This window comes from Meleagris gallopavo, chromosome 8 (assembly GCF_905368555.1).
Source record: "Meleagris gallopavo chromosome 8, MGAL_WU_HG_1.1, whole genome shotgun sequence".
Lineage (NCBI taxonomy): Eukaryota > Metazoa > Chordata > Aves > Galliformes > Phasianidae > Meleagris > Meleagris gallopavo.
Genome location: NC_139411.1, coordinates 23,609,412 through 23,629,229, shown reverse-complemented (window position 1 = coordinate 23,629,229; position 19,818 = coordinate 23,609,412). Strand labels below are relative to the sequence as shown.

The 19,818-nt window shown below is 38.0% G+C and overlaps 1 protein-coding gene across 4 annotated transcripts in view; it reads right to left on the bottom strand.

Annotated features, from left to right (window-relative positions):
* Window positions 1–16,856, bottom strand: part of CFAP58 (cilia and flagella associated protein 58) — a 59,057-nt gene extending 42,201 nt beyond the window's left edge. Inside the window, exons 1-7 of one of the 4 annotated variants that reach the window (XM_031554502.2) lie at window positions 15,747–16,856; window positions 13,661–13,942; window positions 8,278–8,426; window positions 7,070–7,226; window positions 4,891–5,085; window positions 1,998–2,135; window positions 239–398 (exon numbers count right to left, since the gene is read on the bottom strand). In XM_031554502.2, coding sequence (XP_031410362.2) covers window positions 239–398; window positions 1,998–2,135; window positions 4,891–5,085; window positions 7,070–7,226; window positions 8,278–8,426; window positions 13,661–13,942; window positions 15,747–15,908 — 1,243 coding nt within the window. In that variant the 5' untranslated portion in view covers window positions 15,909–16,856. Of the gene's footprint in view, window positions 1–238; window positions 399–1,997; window positions 2,136–4,890; window positions 5,086–7,069; window positions 7,227–7,905; window positions 8,162–8,277; window positions 8,427–13,660; window positions 13,943–14,526; window positions 14,552–14,974; window positions 15,086–15,746 lie in introns of those variants that run through there. The other 3 variants (XM_019617802.3, XM_085230111.1, XM_031554504.2) reach the window with 3 other exon arrangements.
* Window positions 16,857–19,818: the final 2,962 nt, after the last annotated feature.

The following is a 19,818-nucleotide window of genomic DNA, read 5'->3' as shown; positions in this document are numbered from 1 at the left end:
AATCTTTATGACAATAGCACAGATTTGCACGTCACAAAGTTCAGTTAGATCTTCTGTATCTGCAACCCATACATGCTGCAATGTGAAAAATCTGAAAAAGTTTTATAAAAAACATTCCAACTGTCATTTGTACAGTATCATACCAAGAACTAAAAGAGCATGATTCTGCAAAGGTGCACCTTGAATGAACAAGTGGTGAATCAGAGGACAGATCCATTCATCAAATTAAGACACCTACCTCTCTCTAGACCAGATATTTGATTTTTTAGGGTCTCTCTCTCATATCCTGCAGCAACTTTCTTTTCCTCTGCAGCACGTAACTTACTCTGGAGAACATCTCTTACTTTGTTCATCTTTGAAATTTCAAGGTGCAGTTGTGTCAGCTCATCATCTCTGGCCTATAGAAAGCAACAAGGAGGGAAAATGAGAGCAACCACAGAAAGAAATCTCTCTGTACTTGGTACATACTTGTTCTGTGAAATTCAGTGCCCCAGCAAGCAAAGGTTTAAGTGTTGTGGGTCACCTAGAAGATGATGAATAACTAATTGAACAATATAAAAAAAAAAAAAAAAAACCCACACAATTTAAAGTTAAGGGAAGGAAAGTGATAATCAAATCTCATGCTTTAAGGCTGAAGATAATCCTCCAGAAAATCCCCAGACACAAACCTCAAGCAGTACTACACAGTCTTACAGATTATATGTTGGCAGCACTGATTTCCCTTGAAGGAAAGAGACAGTGATTGCTAAGAGAAAGATTTCTACTGTGGTTCAGTGGTATGGCAGGTATTTGGTATCCCCATTCTTTCTATAATCCATTGCTTTTAGAGTTTATCTCATTTGCTGTACACTCAGAAGAAAAAAATAATTAAAACACTGCTAAATGAAAATTAAGGCACCAGTTACAAAGAATGAATATCAATTACCACAACAGAAATTTGTCTGTTTTCTTTTAAGAATACAGCTTTCTTAATATAATTGCACTGTTAGTTTTTACAGCCATCATAGACTGTATTCCATACAGAACCTCAGATATTTGTTATGGAAGATGATGAATCCTGGTAAGTGAGCATCTCCTGGCAGGATACGAACCTTCTCGATTCTTCCAGACAATCAGGAGAACTACGAATTCTTTCACAGTTCAGATTGCCCAACACCATATTAGACATGCTCAGTGTTCCTATGTTCAGTATTTTAACCCCAGTGATGATACAAAATGCAAGGTGTGGTAGACAAAGTAACAATATCTAATGCTTAGAGATTACCCTATCCCACAAATGCTCTCAACATAGCCCAGAAATCACATGCAGGAATTATCTAATCTTTCCTCTACTGAAACTCATCTGCTTCTGTGTGGTATAAAACAACTTTTTAACAATGTAAAGTTCCAAGTAGCATGACTACAGTCAGAGAAATACAAGGACAGCTCTCAAAGTAATGCCTCCTATTTTATTATGTTGGCCCATGATATCAGAGGCAGACATTGGTTATATGGCAATAGAGGCTGAACCTTCCTACCAATATTCCACTACATTTTGTTGCCATGTGACAGATGGCAGCAGGAGGGCAGTCTGAAAAAAATGAGTCTGACATGGAAGTGCAGATGAAGCAAAGGTGTGTTGCTGAATTCCACCATGAAGAAAAAATGGGATCTAGTGATATTCAAAGCTTGCTGAAGGTTTATGGAAATCAAGCAGGGGATGCGAGCACAGTGAGTTAGTGGGTGATGCATTTCAGTCGTGATGACAGGGGTCGGTCATCTCCTCTGGTGCAGATATTCACAAGAGAGGCACATAAGCTTTTGTTCATCACTAGCAAAAATGCACAGCTAATGGTGGTGACTATGCTGAAAAAAAGCATTTTGTAGCTGAGAATTTGCTCCATCAAATAGTTACTGCGCTCTTTGTATCTGCTGTAGTTTCCATGGAAATAAATAGGAGGCATTACTTTCGGAGCAAGCTACATATCCTGACAGGATGCACACTTTCTGGTACTTACTTTCAGTTCCACTGTTTTTCTGTGAAGATCCTGCACTACTCCTTGAAACATCACACTGTGCTGCTCACTCTCTTGCACAAGCTTCTTATTTCTCATCTGAAATTGCTCAAGTTCCTTACCAGTTCTTTCATTCAACATCTGTTAGATTAAGGAACAATCCTATTAGTTCTTTTTAATCTGATTACAATGTATTCATATACATGAAGACAGAACGTTCCATCTCTCCAGGAGATAAAAGCTGTTGCAGATTGTTGCCTGCTTACAATCCACTCTTCATTGCTGATGAAACTACTAATATGAAATTTGAGAAATGTTCATATGAAATGATAATTTCTAATGAATAATACAGCCAGTGTCATTTTTTTTCTGGAAGCTTAGCAGGTCTTTCTCAGGTAGTGGATAAATATTTTAATTCATATTAGGCATTTGGCAAGCATCATGCAACACAATCACTTGCAACATATAATTACTGAAAATCAGTATGCGATTCAGTGATTCAATCAGTAGAGAGCAAGGGAGCTCTGTCCCTTAGTGAGCAAATTCTACATTAATATGCCAATAGCATTTATCTAGGTACATGATTTGCTGAGACCGGGACCCAACCATTTTCTTCTCTAATTTGTCTTCAGTCAAAAGCTCAGAACAGCAGTTTCATGGTTTGTATGGGGTACAAATACATCAATATTGGATCCACCAGTGTTTTTTTCTGCTTGATGAGACTTCCTCTAACAATCATTATTCCATAAGTGAGGAAAGAATGATCATCATATTTCACACTTCAAGTATTTATGTGCAATAAAACAATGAAGACATACTATTCTCTTAAAAAAAAAAAAAAAAAGAAGCAGAGCAGGATATCACTCTTACAAATGCATGTGAAAAGAAGACAACAGGAAAACAGCTTCTTATGTTATGAATGTCAGGATTACACTGTTTCTGAGTATTCTTTGTTCAGACTGGGGCATGGGTGGAGTGAAACCTACAGCTGCTGTACCAAACCAACTTCACTGTCATTCAAGCAATAATATTAGATTATAAATTTGAGTGGAGTAAGAGCAGACATCATAGCCAACTACAATTCAGTTGATAAAAAATAACCTTATTGTGTGGCAATAGTTGAGTCACCTCCTCTTACAGATCTCTAACTTAACTCCAGAGTACCCTATGTTTGAACAGATTTTTTTGTGAAGGACAATGCAGCGATTCCACAGACAACTTCAAGCCATGACAGGCAATCAAAACAGTGCAGCAGCCCGGTTAATTAGCCTAGGCATGGCACTTTATGGGAACTTTCAGTTTCCAGGACAGTTTGGACAACTGAATGCTCCTAAAATAAGCACTTAGAAAGCCCAAAAGAAGCTATAGAAAGGAAGACAAAGAATACTGCAAAACCATGAATCACAGACATCCTGATTAAAAACAGTATGTCTTGGCAGATTGTGAAGTTGCCCTCAAGAAATACTTGGTGATATTTGCACAGTCATAAAGTAATTTAGATTGGAAAAGATCTTAAGAGATCACTAAAGTCCAACCACCAACTTGACATACTAAGTCCACCTCTAAACTACATCTCTTATTGCTGCTTCCATATAAATAAATACCACTAGTATATATGTGGTATGTGATACATAGTAATATAAATAAATATAAATTAAATACCACTAGTGAAGGGGACTCTACCGCTTCCCTGGACAGCTGTTCCACTTGACCATATTCACTATGGATAAATTATTCCTAATATCCAGTCTAAACCTTTCCTAGCAAAACTTGAGCCTGTTTCTTTCCATCCTACCACCTGTCACCTGAGAAAAGGTGACAACCTTCTTAGTGCAATCTCCTCTATGACAACTGTAGAGAGTGATGAGGTCTCCCCTCAGCTCCTTATCTCTGGACTAAACTACTCTATTTTCCTCAGCTGCTTCTCATAGCATTTGTTTTCTCATTATTTCATCAGCTTTGTTACTCACCTCTGCACGCACTTCTTGAGCAACTCACTATTCTTCTTAATGGGAGGAGAAATTCAGATAAACAAGCAAGTGTATTCAGAGAAACAATCATGTTTTCCTTCCCTCTTTTTGCTAAGTATTTTACTAAGAGTATACATTGAAAAAAAAATTTCACAAACTTCTACCCTCACCAATTCAGGGACCCAAAGGGAAGAAAAAGCTATAAAAGCCATAAATTTACTAGATACATACAACTCCCAAGAAAGTTTCCCTTGAGGTAGGACCGTTATACAGTGATGAGATCTCTCCTGCCATTTACTGAAATTGCTTCTCTGAGAGTTTCTCAAAGTCAGGGGAAATGGACTGAAAACCTGAAAATTCAAACACTTCCAGAACACTGTTAGTACATTTCCAGATAAAGTTTTTGGAAACAGAAAGGGGAATATCAATCAAAAAGGTTTACGAAGACAATTCTCTGCCCTTTGACAGAAACACTTCCACAGGCTTGAGAGGTAGGTGAAAATTATTGTGACAGAGAAGAAAAAAAGGGATCGGACTTAAAATGGCTTTATCCATGCCACTGCACTCAATCAGTGGTAAAACTGGCAGTATGTGCCAGAAGTCCAACTCAGCAATCTTCTGTTACTATCATTAGTTCATCATGCTTCACAGACTTTGTCTCATTCACTATCATCTTTTCAGGATGAAATGATCTCTAATTATATCATTGTGCTTCATTACTGATTTCTGAGAGAAATTTTATCTGAAATCTGTCATCTGCCTTCAAATATTTGTTAGTTTTTAATATTATATAAAAATAAATAATTAATAGAATGTATTGACTTAAAATAATCTCCATCCATTTCCCTTCAGGAAGATCAAATTTCTTCTTATTTTGAAATCTGACTCTAACTTTAGACCAGATGAAAAGCATGCCAATGCCCTACCTTCTGCTCTTTCAGATTTTGTTCCATCTTCAGTTGTTCCTCTTTATTCTTTTGTATACGTTGCTGTAAATTCTTGATCTCAGCCTGCTTATTAACTATTTCAGCTTGAAGATTTTTCAGGTCCTTGTCCATTTTTTCTTTCTTCCGAGCTTCTCGTGATACCTCATTGTTACGCATTTGGATTTCTTGCTGAAGCTGTAATAATAAAGAAAACAAAAAATTTAAGTTCCACTGCCTTTTAATTAGAAATAAAAGGTCTCTCACCTCTCATGCTTAATGTTAGGAACAATGGCTTCTATTCTACTGCATTCACTACTGCACAGATCTGAGAAGTAACTATGTTATCTAATAGCTGGACTGAAAATCCTGTATTAGGTAACCTATTTATTGATCGTGAGAATTTGTTAAGTGCTGTCCAGTTCATCCATGCAGGAGGGTCCAATAGAGCTCAGATACACAGAGCATCCTCCTGGAGATGCAGCGGCACAGATGTATTTTCTATTACAAGTTATTAGTGAAGCGGTATTTTTTGAACACAGGGTTAAAACAAACTTGGATTTAATGCTATATAGCAAGGATTTGTTTTTTTTTTTCTACCCCACCAGCAGAAACACTTAGACTGATACAGAAAAGACAAAGATGTCCAAGCAGTTATTCACAATTACTCTCAATATTTCTGCTCTCAAAATTCCTCAGCAGAAACTTTGAAAGAAATTTTCTCTCACATTTGATAATGTTCTTGTGACTTCTGCTCTCTCTATCCCCAAAAATTTGATGGAGCAGAAGCACCAGAGAATATCTATAGGAGGTTGATCCACACGGAAAAGTCCAGTTCAGACAGAGATCAGCAGTTGAAAGATGTTCTTCACTTAATGATTCTTCTCCCTGTCAGCACACAAAGTTGGCAGAACTGCCAGAGTCTTCAACAGGTTCTTCAAAAAACATTGTTATTTAAGCAGTCTGAAGTGGAAAATAATTTTGTTTTGGAAGAATGGAAGGTGGTTCCACGCACTGTAAGAATCCCAAAAATTAAAGGGCCGATGAAGTAGGTATCGAAAGATTAAAGGTGGCAAGATTCAGAAAGATTTGATGGGAGTTTCACTTTTTTCTTTTCTCGCATACCTGCAGTGCTGACAGAAAAACAAATACTTATATTCTCTTGTATTACATTCCCAAATAAGCTTTAGAAACAAAAAATAATACTGTGCATGGAACACAGGCACATCAACCCTTTCCTATTTGTGATTAATAAAAATTGCAAGCTAAATGATGCTTCCTTGTCTTCTTTATTCTTTAAGTGTTCTTCTCTCCTTTCTTGCTCTAGTCCCTATTTATGTTTTTCTTTATGTTCCTTTATCCTTCACTGTTGTATTTTTGTATGTTGATGCAGGCTTTCTGATCTACTTTCTCTCCATCCAGTGGGTATCCTACTGATCCTGTTTCCTGTATCTCTAGCTGCTATATGCATTTAAAGAAAGATATACACATAGCTCAATGAAGAGGCCTGTCTATTCTGATGTTCAGAAAAATAGAAAGCCTCACTTAAAGAGCAGACAAAGAAAAGCAGAGATAGAATGTGACTGCTCTGTACAGACACCAGTGAAGCGAACAATTATTTAAGCTCAAAATCAGCAGGTAGAAGTCAGTGTTACAAAGTTTTTAACCATTAGAAAAAGCGAGGTTTTGAAAAAGCTTTCCAGCAGCAGTGCAGGAGAAAAGAGCCTAATCAGCTTTTAAGTCAGAATTTGATACATTCTTAAAAATAATTGCATGGCATCACACAACAATCACAATCAACAGAAAGTGAACAAGGATCAAAATTCCAGGTCTATTCTAAGTTGCTCTTCAGAAGCGCAGGGATTTACAATGCAGAAAAGAAACAAACCAAAGAATTGCAAGTATGAAGGATAACTATGACATTGGCAGAGGAACTCTGGCTCAAATCAGGTTAGTGGGGAGCTGTGGAAGTAGCTGGTACGTGACAATACGTTTTTCCAAGGACATAGCCAAGAAATAGAGAAAAATATAAAAATTCACAACAGACTCTTCTGAGCATTCCTGAAAAGGGTCTAGATGTGGAAGAATAAGCAGTAGTATATTAGTCAACTGAGATCAATTGCAGCAGATGAGAATCATTTAGGACAGAGGCTAAAATCATCACCTGGTGAGCTGTACAGACCTGCATAACAGCTTCATCTGCCTCATTCTTTGCCCTCTCTGTATCCTGCTGCTGCTCTATGGCTTGAGTTAGACTTTGACGTAACTCCACGACCTCTGACAAGAGTTGGTCTCGCTCCTTTGTTATCTCTTCTTTGTATTTTATCAAATCACCGATACTGGAAGTAAGGAAACAATAGTTAAGCAGTGGCAGAAACCTTCTTCCTCCTACACCAGAACAGGATCTTTGGTGAAAAAGAATAGCTTAAAAGTTCGTTTCATTTTAATCTCTTATTGGATTAATACTGTTCTGGTCTATCAAATTATAGGCTTTACCTATCGCGGTGACTTAAGAGTCACCATCAACACTAGTCCAATAAATCCCTCTCTTGTTTTATCCCATCCTCACATTAAGAAGAGTTGGAAACATCAAAAAATGAGCATGCCCCATACATATCCAGAATATGTAATATAAAAACCTTTACACAGTGTGAATATAGCAATTCATAACTAGCTGATTCAGCCATCAGCAATCTCAAAGAAAGTACACAGATCCTACAGGTCGATGTACTCTATCTCACCTTTGAGTTTATAGTTAATGTTAAAGCATAAGAACAACCTGAGGACCTGACTATAAAGAGAGCTTTTGGAGAGCATTTAAAATCGATGGGTCCTCAGGATCATAATTATTTGTATGTTGTAGCAGCTAGAGGCTCCACCTGAGATTAAGTCACTCTATGCTAGTGGCTGCATTGTTCAACAGTTGAACTGAAAAAAAAAAATATATGAATATATACAGCCAATGATAATGCCTTATAACAAGACTAGGAACAGAAGTCTCCTGCTTCCTTTACTTACCTATTGGGCCCTACTGCCATTGTAAGTTAAATACTTGACTGATTCCTGCTCTGAAAGACAGTATATTGAAATGCTCGTCATATAAAACACTGGGACCATTACTGAGAAAGTATACAGTACTGTTTTTTGTTTTCTCAGCTTAATTCAATGCTAGATGAACTCACTAGCAGTCTGATTCTGCACTCATTCACTGCATAAACATGTGGATGAATAAATGTGCACTCATGAGAAAAGTAAAATGGAGAAAAAAAAAATCTGTCTCCGATTTCCAGTGACCTTCTAGTATACACCAGTGGCTAAACAAGGTGTAGAATAATAGAAAATTAGATCAGGCACTTGTGTTTTTTTTTGGGGGGGGGGGGGGAAATTTACTTATACTCCTGACTGGAGGACAGTCTAGATCCCTGCTCCACTGAAATAGTTAGGCGTGCTATTTCCTCTTGTAGTGAATGAATTGTTTCCTTTGCTTTCTGTTCCTTTTCATAGGCTGCATCCACCATTTTCCAGGCTTTTTCAATCTCCTTGAAAAAACAAACAGAAAACATTTATAGAAATTAAATTGGGTTGAAAGGGAACAACAAATCAGAAATTAATTGCCTTGCATTTTGGTTAATTAAGAAACTAGATTTTCATGCCTTTTCATGCTCAGATTCACAACAGTTTCCTTCACCAGTTGTCTTTTCACTAGAACAAGGGCATTTTCAGCCATTCAGATAATGTCAGTTCACATCACAAAACCTCGTAACACAAAGATTGGAATATTATCAAATATCACTCTTGGAGGTTTTGGTTCTGTAAGTCTAAACATTTACTGAAAACTCAGTGCCTACAAAATCCCCTTGTACTCTAATGGCTCACTTAAGTTTCTAAAAATCTTATTGGCTGTTACAACAACAAGGTACAACCAGATTACTATTTCTCAGAGTGGTAAAAAGAGATGTTACTCTTGGCCTTGCTACCTCTTTGTTCCTTTGCATCTGTGAGGACCTAGTGCATTTTGGCTTTAACTACATATTTAGTCGAGCTACAATTCTCATGCCAAACTTCAACACGTAGAATTATTTGAACGCCAAACTCACAATCCCATGGTTTGATATCTACAAACAGGTATAGAAAATTAATCACTCTCATTTGCTAATTTCCTCTGCATTTCTCCCCCTTAAAAAAGATCCTTAAGAATCACATAGAGCATCCTTATTCCTTGCTAAGTTCAAACCATGCTCTGAGTAGTTGTGGAATTCTATCCTAAAAATTGCACTGAATCAGAAAGCATATAGACATGTGAATGGAAGAAATATTCCCAATAAAGATAGTACTTTTAACACTACAAGTCCCTGAACTGCAAATCATGGTATTCTGTCTGGTCCCTCATGCTCTTTTCTCACCTGGCTGCTGACAGAGTGTTTAACTTCATGGACTTTAATGGATGTAGATTCCAAGTGTGGCTCTGCAACTCTATATTACCTCTAGGACCTCCCTGAGCAGGGTCAGATACAAGCACAAGTCCATCAGGAAATAACATCCCTTTCAATTTCTACTTATATCATACAATAATGTAACAGTGAAAAAAATTGAGAATACCTCCACAACTAATAATATCAGATGACTGCCCAGATAAATCGTGGCTGCCCCATCTCTGGAGGTATTCAGGGCCAGACTTGATGGGCTCCTGCTCAGTCTGATTTAATGGCTGGCAACCCTGCCCATGGCAGTGGGACTGGAACTAGATGATCTTTGAGGCACCTGCCAACCCAAGTCATTCTATGTCAACTTGAAGATTAATAATTTATATGAATTTTCCTTTTTTTTTTTTTTTAAACAGCCATTCCTTATTTCAATTAATATCCCTGGTTCTAAAAATAAACCTGTAAAACATTAAGTTAGAAATAATGACAAACTATGTTATGATGTATGGTCAATGTATGTATTGAGCTCTTTCAAATTGAATAAATGTAGTGCTAAGCTGTTTACAGCCTCAGTTAAAAACTTCAAGTCATTGAAGCAGCAGAAATAGCAGACTACCAGAATCTGCTGAAAACCTAACACAGAATATAACATCTGTAGTCTCTTCAAGCTAGAGGGAGAATATGTCTTCGTGTTAGCTATTCAATTAGTCCAGCATATTGAAATTTGAGAAACCAGATGGAGCTTAAAGATCAGGAATGTTTGTCCTCTGGCTTTTTTTTTTTCTTTCCAGACTAATAATGAAGAGTTAAATGGTGGGTTTTACTTGTTCTGAAACTCTGAAGATTATAATCAACAAACTGTATTTTTATTACTTAGTAAACTACTTAGTTCAAAATCTAGTTTGAAAAATGCTTTCTAGTTATGTATCAAGCATATTTAGAACAGTTTCAAATACTAAAGTCAGTTTTTGTTTTACACATTTAGAGTTCTAATTTCCATTTAAATGCAGCAATGATCTCACAAACTATTAGATATAATCTAATAGGTAATAAATTTTTCACTCTTTATTCTCTTACATAAAAATATTGCATTATGAAATTTAAATTAATGCATGCTAGGCTGAAACAATGGCACAAAGACATAGCATATCATCATGCCTGGCAAAAAAAAAAAAAAAAAAAAAAACACCAGAAAAACAACAACAAAATATAGCTGAAAAAACACTTTTCAGATGTGGCAACCAGCAAGAGACAACCAATCTTTCTCTAGAAAAATGCAAATGGAAAATAAGATTAAAGCTGATTACTTAAATCAAAGCTTCCTGCTGGCTGATTAAACTGTGATTAAAATTGGGTAATTAAATCATTATGATTGGAGTTTTGGGGGACAGAACTGGTGAATAATATCAATAAGCCTTTTGAGAGATCTTACTGGCTTGAGTGAGTCCTTAGGCTCAAAACTGCATTTTGTTTTGGTGAGAGTCCACAGAAGGAATCACCTGAAGTCATTGAGGCCATTCAGACAGGCTGTGATTGCAGGAAACCCTGTGCTGAACTTCTTGAACTGTATCTTGCTCTTCATATATGTTGAAACAACTTTTGTCAATAGGGTTAGCACATACAGAGGATGGCATCATTAAAAGGCAAAATTAAAAAAAAGATTGCTACAGACTTCAGCATCAGGAAAACTAGTCTCCATTGTGATTGTTTCCTTCATGGTTTATTTTACTTTGAGTAAAGTATAAATAGTATGTCTTCCTTTAAACTCAATAGTAGAGAGGAGGAAATTTCTGAAGGTGGATGCTTTAACTGGAAAAAAATAACCATATTATTACTCAGCGGAGAGGGAAACTGAAAGAAGGTAGACTGTATCAGAATCACTGAGTAATGCAGTACAAATGTAGGTACATGCAGTTTCTTGTATAATTAAAGATGGAAGCCGCATGTGTGCATATAGAATAAGTATCCTGAAAAATGTGAAGCACAAATCATGAAATGTGACTGCTTTATTTTATTTTCCTTAAACAGACCCAAAAATCACATCAGTGATCTGAGAATTTATGAAATGTTTTCCTAGTACACTGGATTGATTCTCTTGAAAACTGAAAACTTGGTAACTCAAAGCAGGGCAGTATGAGCTCCTATAAATTCCCATTCTGGTGTTCTTCCACTGCAGCCCTATAGATCAGTTTCCCTAATAGTGAAAGAGAGAACTGTACTTCCCTATGGTTCAGCTTGGCCCTTCTTCTCTGACATGACAATAAACAGCAGACTACTATGTCCAGTTTATTAAAACTGCAAAACAAAGCACTGAACAGCCAACAGACAGTAACAACTATTGATTATTATTGACCTGGGCCCTACCAGCAATTGATTTGTGCAGTTAACGCCTGACCCTAAACAAATCCTACAGATTACAACCAGGTTCCACATGGAGAAAGATTCTGCCCCTGCAGCTTGGTTGAAACATTTATTTGTATATGAACTAACAACCCACAAAAGCAAACCTATAAACCTGTTACCCTGATGACCCATCAAGTCACCAAGATAGAGGACCTTAATTTGAAGCAGCTATACCATTCTTACAGGAACAGCCCCACTGGAATTCTCTTATCACTTGTAAATAATGAAACACTGGAACAGATTATTTGTCTAACTCAGTGCTGCGGAACATCATATTTGCTATTTGAGTACTTGAACCTTTCTTGACACCCACATTAAGCACCTGTGAAAGATTTTGAGTGTTCGTATCTTACTACAGCTGCAACTGAACTTCTCTTCATATTTCACGTTATTCTTCTTTTTGAAGAATAACGCCAGTCAAATCCCACAAAATAATGTGAATATCTTAAATAGCATCCAAATAATTCTTGAGTATTTAAGAGAAAGATTAGTTCTCACATCCAAACTGAAAAGTACTGGTGCTGTTTACATGATCCATAGCACGCAACTGGAATTTACATGTTACATGCTGTGTTTTGCACATTGCTTCTAATATGACCATATTGTCAAGCAGCTTTTTCACTACAAAATCACTTAGTTGTGCCAATAGCAGGTGATATTGTTAAAACATAACTTGCCTTAGCTTTAAATCAGCTCTGACATTGTAAAGGCTCTCATTTTTTCCCTATTCTTCCATTCTTCAGTTTTATGACATTACTAAGACAATGTTGCCTCAGCTTGGGAACATCTTGAAGGACTGTCTTTGCTACTGTTCACACTCATACCATAGCCACGTAACAGAAAGTGGTAAAAATTGCAATTCCTGACTGCCACCTACCAGATTTTGATTAGCAGCAGTGAAAAGCAGTAAGATTTTATGAGGTTTTCCCCCCTTTTCCCCCTTCCTGAGGGCGTTCTGAGCAGTGCCACAGGCTAGCAAGCTGCAGCCACAGGATGACAGCACTGCTAGTTGGATTTATTCTGAGTGTTTATTTTCTTAGTAATACTATGGATAAGAAAATTCATGTTAAATAACTTCTATTTCTAATGCTAATAGATATGTCCTATTGTTACACTGAATTTATTTTACTGGAACAAAATAAGTCCATAAAGAATTTTAATCGCTATTTTGAAGCATTTAATGGCAATTGCAGCCTCTCCTATTCTTAGGAAATAACACTTTATTGCAAGGCATGTAGGTGTCTCAACTAAGTGAGAAATTAATGCCAATCTAGATACCACAACCTAAGCTTTTAAACAATCAGGAGGAAAAAAAAAAAAAATAGTATTATCTAATCATTTGGCAGTTTTAGGTCCACGGTAGTCAAACCTCAGTAGAAGGCTAAAAACATTGATTACTCTTTAGCAAGTCAAGCACTTTGACTGCATTCAGATCAATAATAACAAAGAACACATTAGAGTAAATTGGTGAAGTGACATTGAAATGCTATATAGGATTCCTTTTCAGAAACACCATGAAATATCTACAATCCATATTTCAGCATGTAATTAGATTTTTCATATTCTGGCAATAATTAACATCCAAGCAGCACTTCAAAAATAATAATGATTCCAGTTTCAAAAGCTGTGCAAGTTGGAAACGTAGATATGCTGTTTTACACACATGGAAGTACTTGTACTACTGAGTAATAGAAAGCCAATGAGGTCAACTCAGTTCTAGACCTATGCAAATAAATACAGAATTTAACTGAGATGAGTAAAAATACCAGGCTAAAGAAACAAAGCAATCAGTAGCAAAGTAGAGGTTGAGGAACTGGAGATGCTAGCTCTACACTTGGTCCCCCATTTAGATCTCTATATAAAATAAAGCGTTCCTGTAGATAGTTTTATTACCAAGTTTTTCATTAACAATTTCATGTCATACTTAATTCTATTCAAAACTTTACCGTCTTCAATGATGATATAGTTCCCCGATCGTCCTTAGAGAGCTTTGTGAGAGCAGCTACTTTAGAGGAATTCACCACAAGTTCAGCATTCAGCTGCCTGCATTTTTCCATGAGTCGCTTCTCATTTTCATGAGACTTCTTCAAAACAGCATACAGCTTTTCATATTCTGTTCGAAATTTTTCCAGAGTATCATCTCCTTTAAGTAGATTGATGACTTCTTGAAAGTCTTTTTCCAGTGCTTCAAAAGCACTTTCTTCTAGATACAGCTTTGCAGACTTTTCCTGAATGAGATGAGACAGATAATCAATTAATGGGAGGAACTGAACATTTTGCTTTTGACCTCAAAATATAAAAAAGCAATATATTGTGTGTGCAATATCTAAGAAATCCAGTCAAAAATTTCTGTAATTATAGTTCTCTTGTAGCCATGTAATAGGCACATTTCAGTCTGTTCTTCAAATAGATTTCCCCTCATTTTACTGAAGTAACTTGTGCTTTAACACCGAGATCCTGTAATTGAGTACCACAGCTATTCTAGAGATGGGTCTAGAAAATACTATTGTGACCGTGTTTAAATAATCCACTGGCTACTCAGGTAAGCCAGCATTTTAGCCTAGGTTCCTCCCAGTTCCCTACACTGTTAAGTATGATTCGTTTATTCTTCTTATGCAAAGAGCGCCAGCTATAAACACATCAGAAAGCGTTGGTAACAGCAATGGAAGCAAAGCCATCCCCTGCTGGGAGTGCTTCTGTTCAACTTCTCAAAGAGGAAATTTCAGATGCAGCTCTGTTATGAAGCCAGATATTGCTTGCTCGATTTAAGCACCAAATCCCGTCAATATTTTTACAAACAGATTAAAATAACCTCCATTACAGCCTTCAGCGGAGAACAACCACACCAAGCAGGGGTGGAACAGCCACTTCTTGGAAGTTAGCCGGATTTGCTAAGCAGCGAGGTGAATCAGCCCCCAGGACGCTGCCCTGTCACAGGGGCGTTGCTGCCGTTGTTCAAGCTTGGTCACAGCCAGGCCGAGCATCTCCACGCTGTGATCTGAGGGCTAGGTGTATCTTTAAGATTGCACCCCGGAGGCAGGCTCGGGGCTCTCCTGCCAGACTGTCCTTCCAGACAGAAAGCTGAGCACTTTCAAAAAACAGAAAGTAAATAAATCCGAGAGCAAATATTTATTTCATCTGGCTTGGGAAGTACACTAGCCCATAGTGCCTGGAAAATCTAAAATTGAAAGGAGACAACGCAGCTGGGACTGCTGTGCGGTACAGCGCTTGCTCAGCCCAAAGCCAGGCTGGGGGCTCACCTCCTCCATGGTGCCGGCGGGGCCGGGCTGCGAGTGCCCTACCCGTGGCTGGTGCCGCTGCCGGGCCGTCTCCTAGCAACGGCGGCAGGCGGGCCGTCATGGCCGCCGGGGGAGGCGTTGTGGCCGGGGTGGGATTCTGCCCCGCCATCTCCTCGCAAAGTTCTGGCTGAGAGAAGTTACACTGGGTCTGTGGGGATGCAGGCTGTGTTTCTCTCCCACTCAACACTACCCAAGCGCCGTACCCTTGTCGACTCGTTAGCGATTTGGTACAAAAGCAGAGTACGTGACAAGGGAACCCAGACAGTGGCTCTGTACCTTAAGAGCTGCAGGAAAGTACAGGCTGCTGCTGTTTGCTCTGCTACCAGTGAGCCCTTGAACTCATCATTTTCCCCTCAGTGGGGTCACAAATTCTTCCACCTGATAGCTTTTAGGGCAGGAACATAATGTTCCATGTGCACATCCCCAGCAGAATGGACACCACACACGACCTTTAAGTTCCACATCAACCTAATAGCAATAACAGAAAATTCTGCCTGGTTTAATAAAGCCTGAATTGCAGCACTTCATTTTACTGACTGCATGGCAAAACGCGTAATTTCAAAGGGAGGCTTTGAAATGGTCTGATGTTACCATCAGGGCTGGAGAATAATGCATGTTTTATAATGTATTTTGTATACGTATGACTTAATTACAAAACACTGTATTTGCTGAAAGAAAGAGTTTCAGTCATATTAAAGCACGCTTCTCATAATAAATTAATAAATAAAAGTACCTCTTCTAGGTTTTGCACTCTTTCTTCGTTTTCCTTTGTGGTGATGCTTCCAACGTAACAAGAGCACTGGGAAGGTGATAACAATAATTCCTTGTTTCCAGGATTTTGGATCATCAACAAAATCAAATGTTTAGACCTTTCATCAACAAAACAGCTGCACATGTGAGGAAATACCAGAAGACTTTTTTTTTTTTTGCTTTGTTAGCAAAATGCTGCTGAAGGACAAGTTAAAACAAAGAGTTCATACAATATAAGAGTGTAATAGCTGGATAGTTATGATACCTTTTCTTACTGTGGGACAAAAACAAGAATGGAAACTTATGAACTAACACATTCATCTTCCCATTTTAGGTTATGTTTGCAATTGTGGATAACAGCAACCAAAAATTACCGCCATATATTGAGGCATCCTTCTGGCCTTCTGTTTTGCAAAGCCATGGTGCACTGTAAGACTTACTGATGGTAACTTCATAGGCTGATCTTCATAACAAGTGCCCCTTGAGCAAAATTCATTCCAATTTGTCAAGTTCATCCCTATGATTGCTACACCTCTAGCAGCTCTGCAGATGTAATAAGGTGATCACATCAGGAGTCTACAATAGTTTGCACTGAAGCCTGTTTTTAATTAGACAACTACCATGAGTTAAAACACTCAGCAACTTTACATGTAAACAGAAGACAAATCTGGGACAAAATCTCATTCACTAAGAATTAATTCTGAAAAAAAAAAAACCCTACAAAATGCATCAACAGGTTCATGATCAATGATCAGGGAGCTAGAAAGACACTTGAGGATATTTGGGTTTGTGACCATAGCTTCCTATAACTTAGGACCAGCTGCTCAGCGTCCTGTGCTTTATATTTCTTGGTAAAATGTAAATAGCCACAGCTGCCATCCTGCAAGAGTGCTGTGACTGTCCTGGCTCTGAATAATGTACTCATGTAATGCAGTAAAGCACTAGACAGGATGAAACTCTTCAAGAGGGATGACTTTTTAACTCTTCCTTGTAGAATAAACCAATGTTTTGAGCTCTATGAAAACCTTTCTGCTAGCAAGACCTAAAAAACTCCTCTACTGCAGGAGAAATAATTCCCTACTATACTATAATATTTTATTTAATATAGTATAGTACTACTACACTGTAATAAGTTGTAGTTTTATTAGTAGCAGGGACAAGATGAACCCAGGAAGCTTCAGGTGAAAGGATAGTAATGTAGTTCCTTGACTATCTGACTTCATTCAGAAGACATCAGTACCTTCTGATAAAAAGCAGATTCACCTGTTTCACCAGCCTCACAGAAGAGTCTGTGTTAGCAGCACATACGTGTTTCTGTGGAAACAGAAAGGGTTAGTAGCAGTTTAAATACTTGCATACTGATTTATTTGAGGCCACAACCCTCCGGCAGTTAATTTAATGCATGTTTTAAACCATAGCAGCATGAAAATGATAAGCCATCACTTGCTGAATATAAGGATTTATGGTCTGCCTCAGAAATACAAATAACTAGAGTAAAATCTCATCATAACATCCAGAGGATATAAACAATTTGGGGTAGGGGCCAGGACAGTACACGTCTTCTGGATGGTGCAAGATGAACCTTTTGGATACATGGTTATAACTTTGGGTGCAAAGTAGTAATAAAGGAAAATCAGACAGTAGGGTAGGAAACACTTTTTTTTTTTTTTTTTTTTAACACCATCCTGTAGTAAGACAGACAATCACTGGGTGGCACTGCACCACCACAGTGCTCTGATGAACTGCCCCCTAACAACAGCTATTTTCAGCCCGGACATGTTCTGTTTTAGAAACGTGTTCCGAATAATAACTATCACGAGGAGACATAATGATGTAAACATATATAAAAAGCTTGGACCTCATCCATGAATAAGCCTTTGTTCATTTTACCCTGATAATATAATCAATAGGGATGCAACAGTAAGAAGGCAAAATTTGTCAACCATTTGCTTATAGTAAAATACTTTAAATATTAGTTATTACATTTATTAAAAACGTTATCTACATAAGTTCTTTACACGCAAGTATCGTGGTTTTCATATTGCCAGAGAAATCAATTGCAATCTCATGGTCTCCAGCAGCAGTGACACTGCAGATGTGTCAGTGTGCTGATCGTCTGTCTGGGATGTGCCCTAAAATCCAGTTTGCCTCTTCTGAGTTACATCAGTTTGGCAGTATTAAAAGGAATAAGAATGTACAAAAATGTGTAGTGATGCCTCCAGTCACAGAGAGATGCTAAGAAGTTCTTGATTACTTAATTATTCAGCTGATTTTTTACTTTACTCTTTCTGAAATCCTTCTTATTATTTTTAAATTAAATGATAGTTCGCTAATGTGAACACTTGTTCTGATAAACTAGATTGAAGCTCTCTACTTGCTCATAAAGATCATGCAGCAAATCACAAATAGCAGCAACCTTGATCATGTTTGGCACTGGAGTTGAGCCAACAATCTCAAGAGGCAGAAACATACTATATCTCATTACCATTTTCCTAAAAAGTTAAGTCATGAAAATGTTTTGATTAATAGAAAGAATGCCTAATAAAGAGTTTGGTTAGCTCTGAGACAAGCTGAAGCTGACAAGTGTGCTGTGTATAATGTACAATTACATGCTCTACATTAAAAAAATAAAATGGATTAAAATGATGGAAAGCAACAGAAATTAGGTCAATAATCTTGGATCCATGCTGTACTCGCCCTTCCCCAGCACCATCTGAAACAGCAGAACAGTTTCCTACCCTAGGTTTTCCTCCCAGTTCTGCAACAAGGATTACAATGGTCTGTCACACCTATTAGAAATTCTTTATCCTCTGCCCTTCTCAGAGCCAAACCCAGCAGACCTCCCAGAGCCTTGAAGGAAGGCAGCACTCTGCTGCCTTGGTTCATGATCATGAATATTTGTGTTCATTTAAAGAAAGAGTTTGAAATATGTCTGGATTCACAATGTGCTCATTAGCAGAATCAGCTCCTCCCACTATGCTTTCCAACAGCCTTTCTGTTCCAACAGCAGAATTCACACCCTTATCTTTGACTCCTGTACCCCTCGCTCATATTTCATTTTTCAATCTTTGAATTTTCAATCACCAAATCTTTCCTTAACTGAAAACTTATCTGGCATCTCTCACCACTTGAGAAGTGAGTCCTCTGGGAGGAAGAGGCTATTAAAAACCCTCCTCTCATAATACCTAAGAAAGACTACAAGAGTTGCAGAGATTAAAGGTGTTTATAAGGTCATACATAAGATGAGGACACCATCTGGAAAACTGTGATATTTTCTTGTGTGGTAGCTGGGAGCTATGAAACATTCACAGGCAGAAGGGAATTCCCTGGTCTTTTCTCCCCTTGGGCTGCTCATGCTCTGCTGGGGCACACCAAGCTGTGCCTTCAAAAAATGCTGCACCTCCTAGAATCCCATCCTGATGAGGTTTCCTGCAGGCTTACACAGTCATGTGCAGTATAAAAGATATGGCCATAGCAAGCATCGTTTGAGCATGAACCTCCCTCCTGCTTGACCTGCAAGAAAGTGAATCTCTGTGCGCGTTCCCTGTGGGCAGCTCCACGTCCTCTGCTCCTAGTGAGGGTGACAGCTGGAAGCTGTACTAAAGCCTGTTTCTCTGCTGCCTACACACAGCTCTCTGTCATATCCTTATTCTCTCTTTACAGACCTTGCAAGAACTTCATTTTTTATTTACTTCTTGTAACAGTTTGAAGAAATAGTGTTTGTTTTCTAACAGATTAGAAATACAAATAGAAAGAAGATAGAGGAATTATATTGTTCTGATATGTCCAAAAGCAAGGGGAAAAGTTACCTAGAATTTAACACTCAACCCAAACCTTACTCTTGCTCTGCTCCTGCTAATAGGATCTTAGAGCCTACTGCAGAAATAGCATTATTACATCTAATATCTGCTGCAGTAGGATCCATGCAACAGTCACAGGCTACCTCCCAGTGTACTGCAGCACTGTTACTCCACAGCTCACAGCTTCAGGCCCTGCCCAACATCTGAGTAAGGCTAGCGGAGCTTGACTCATTATCAAATAAATTACTACTTTCA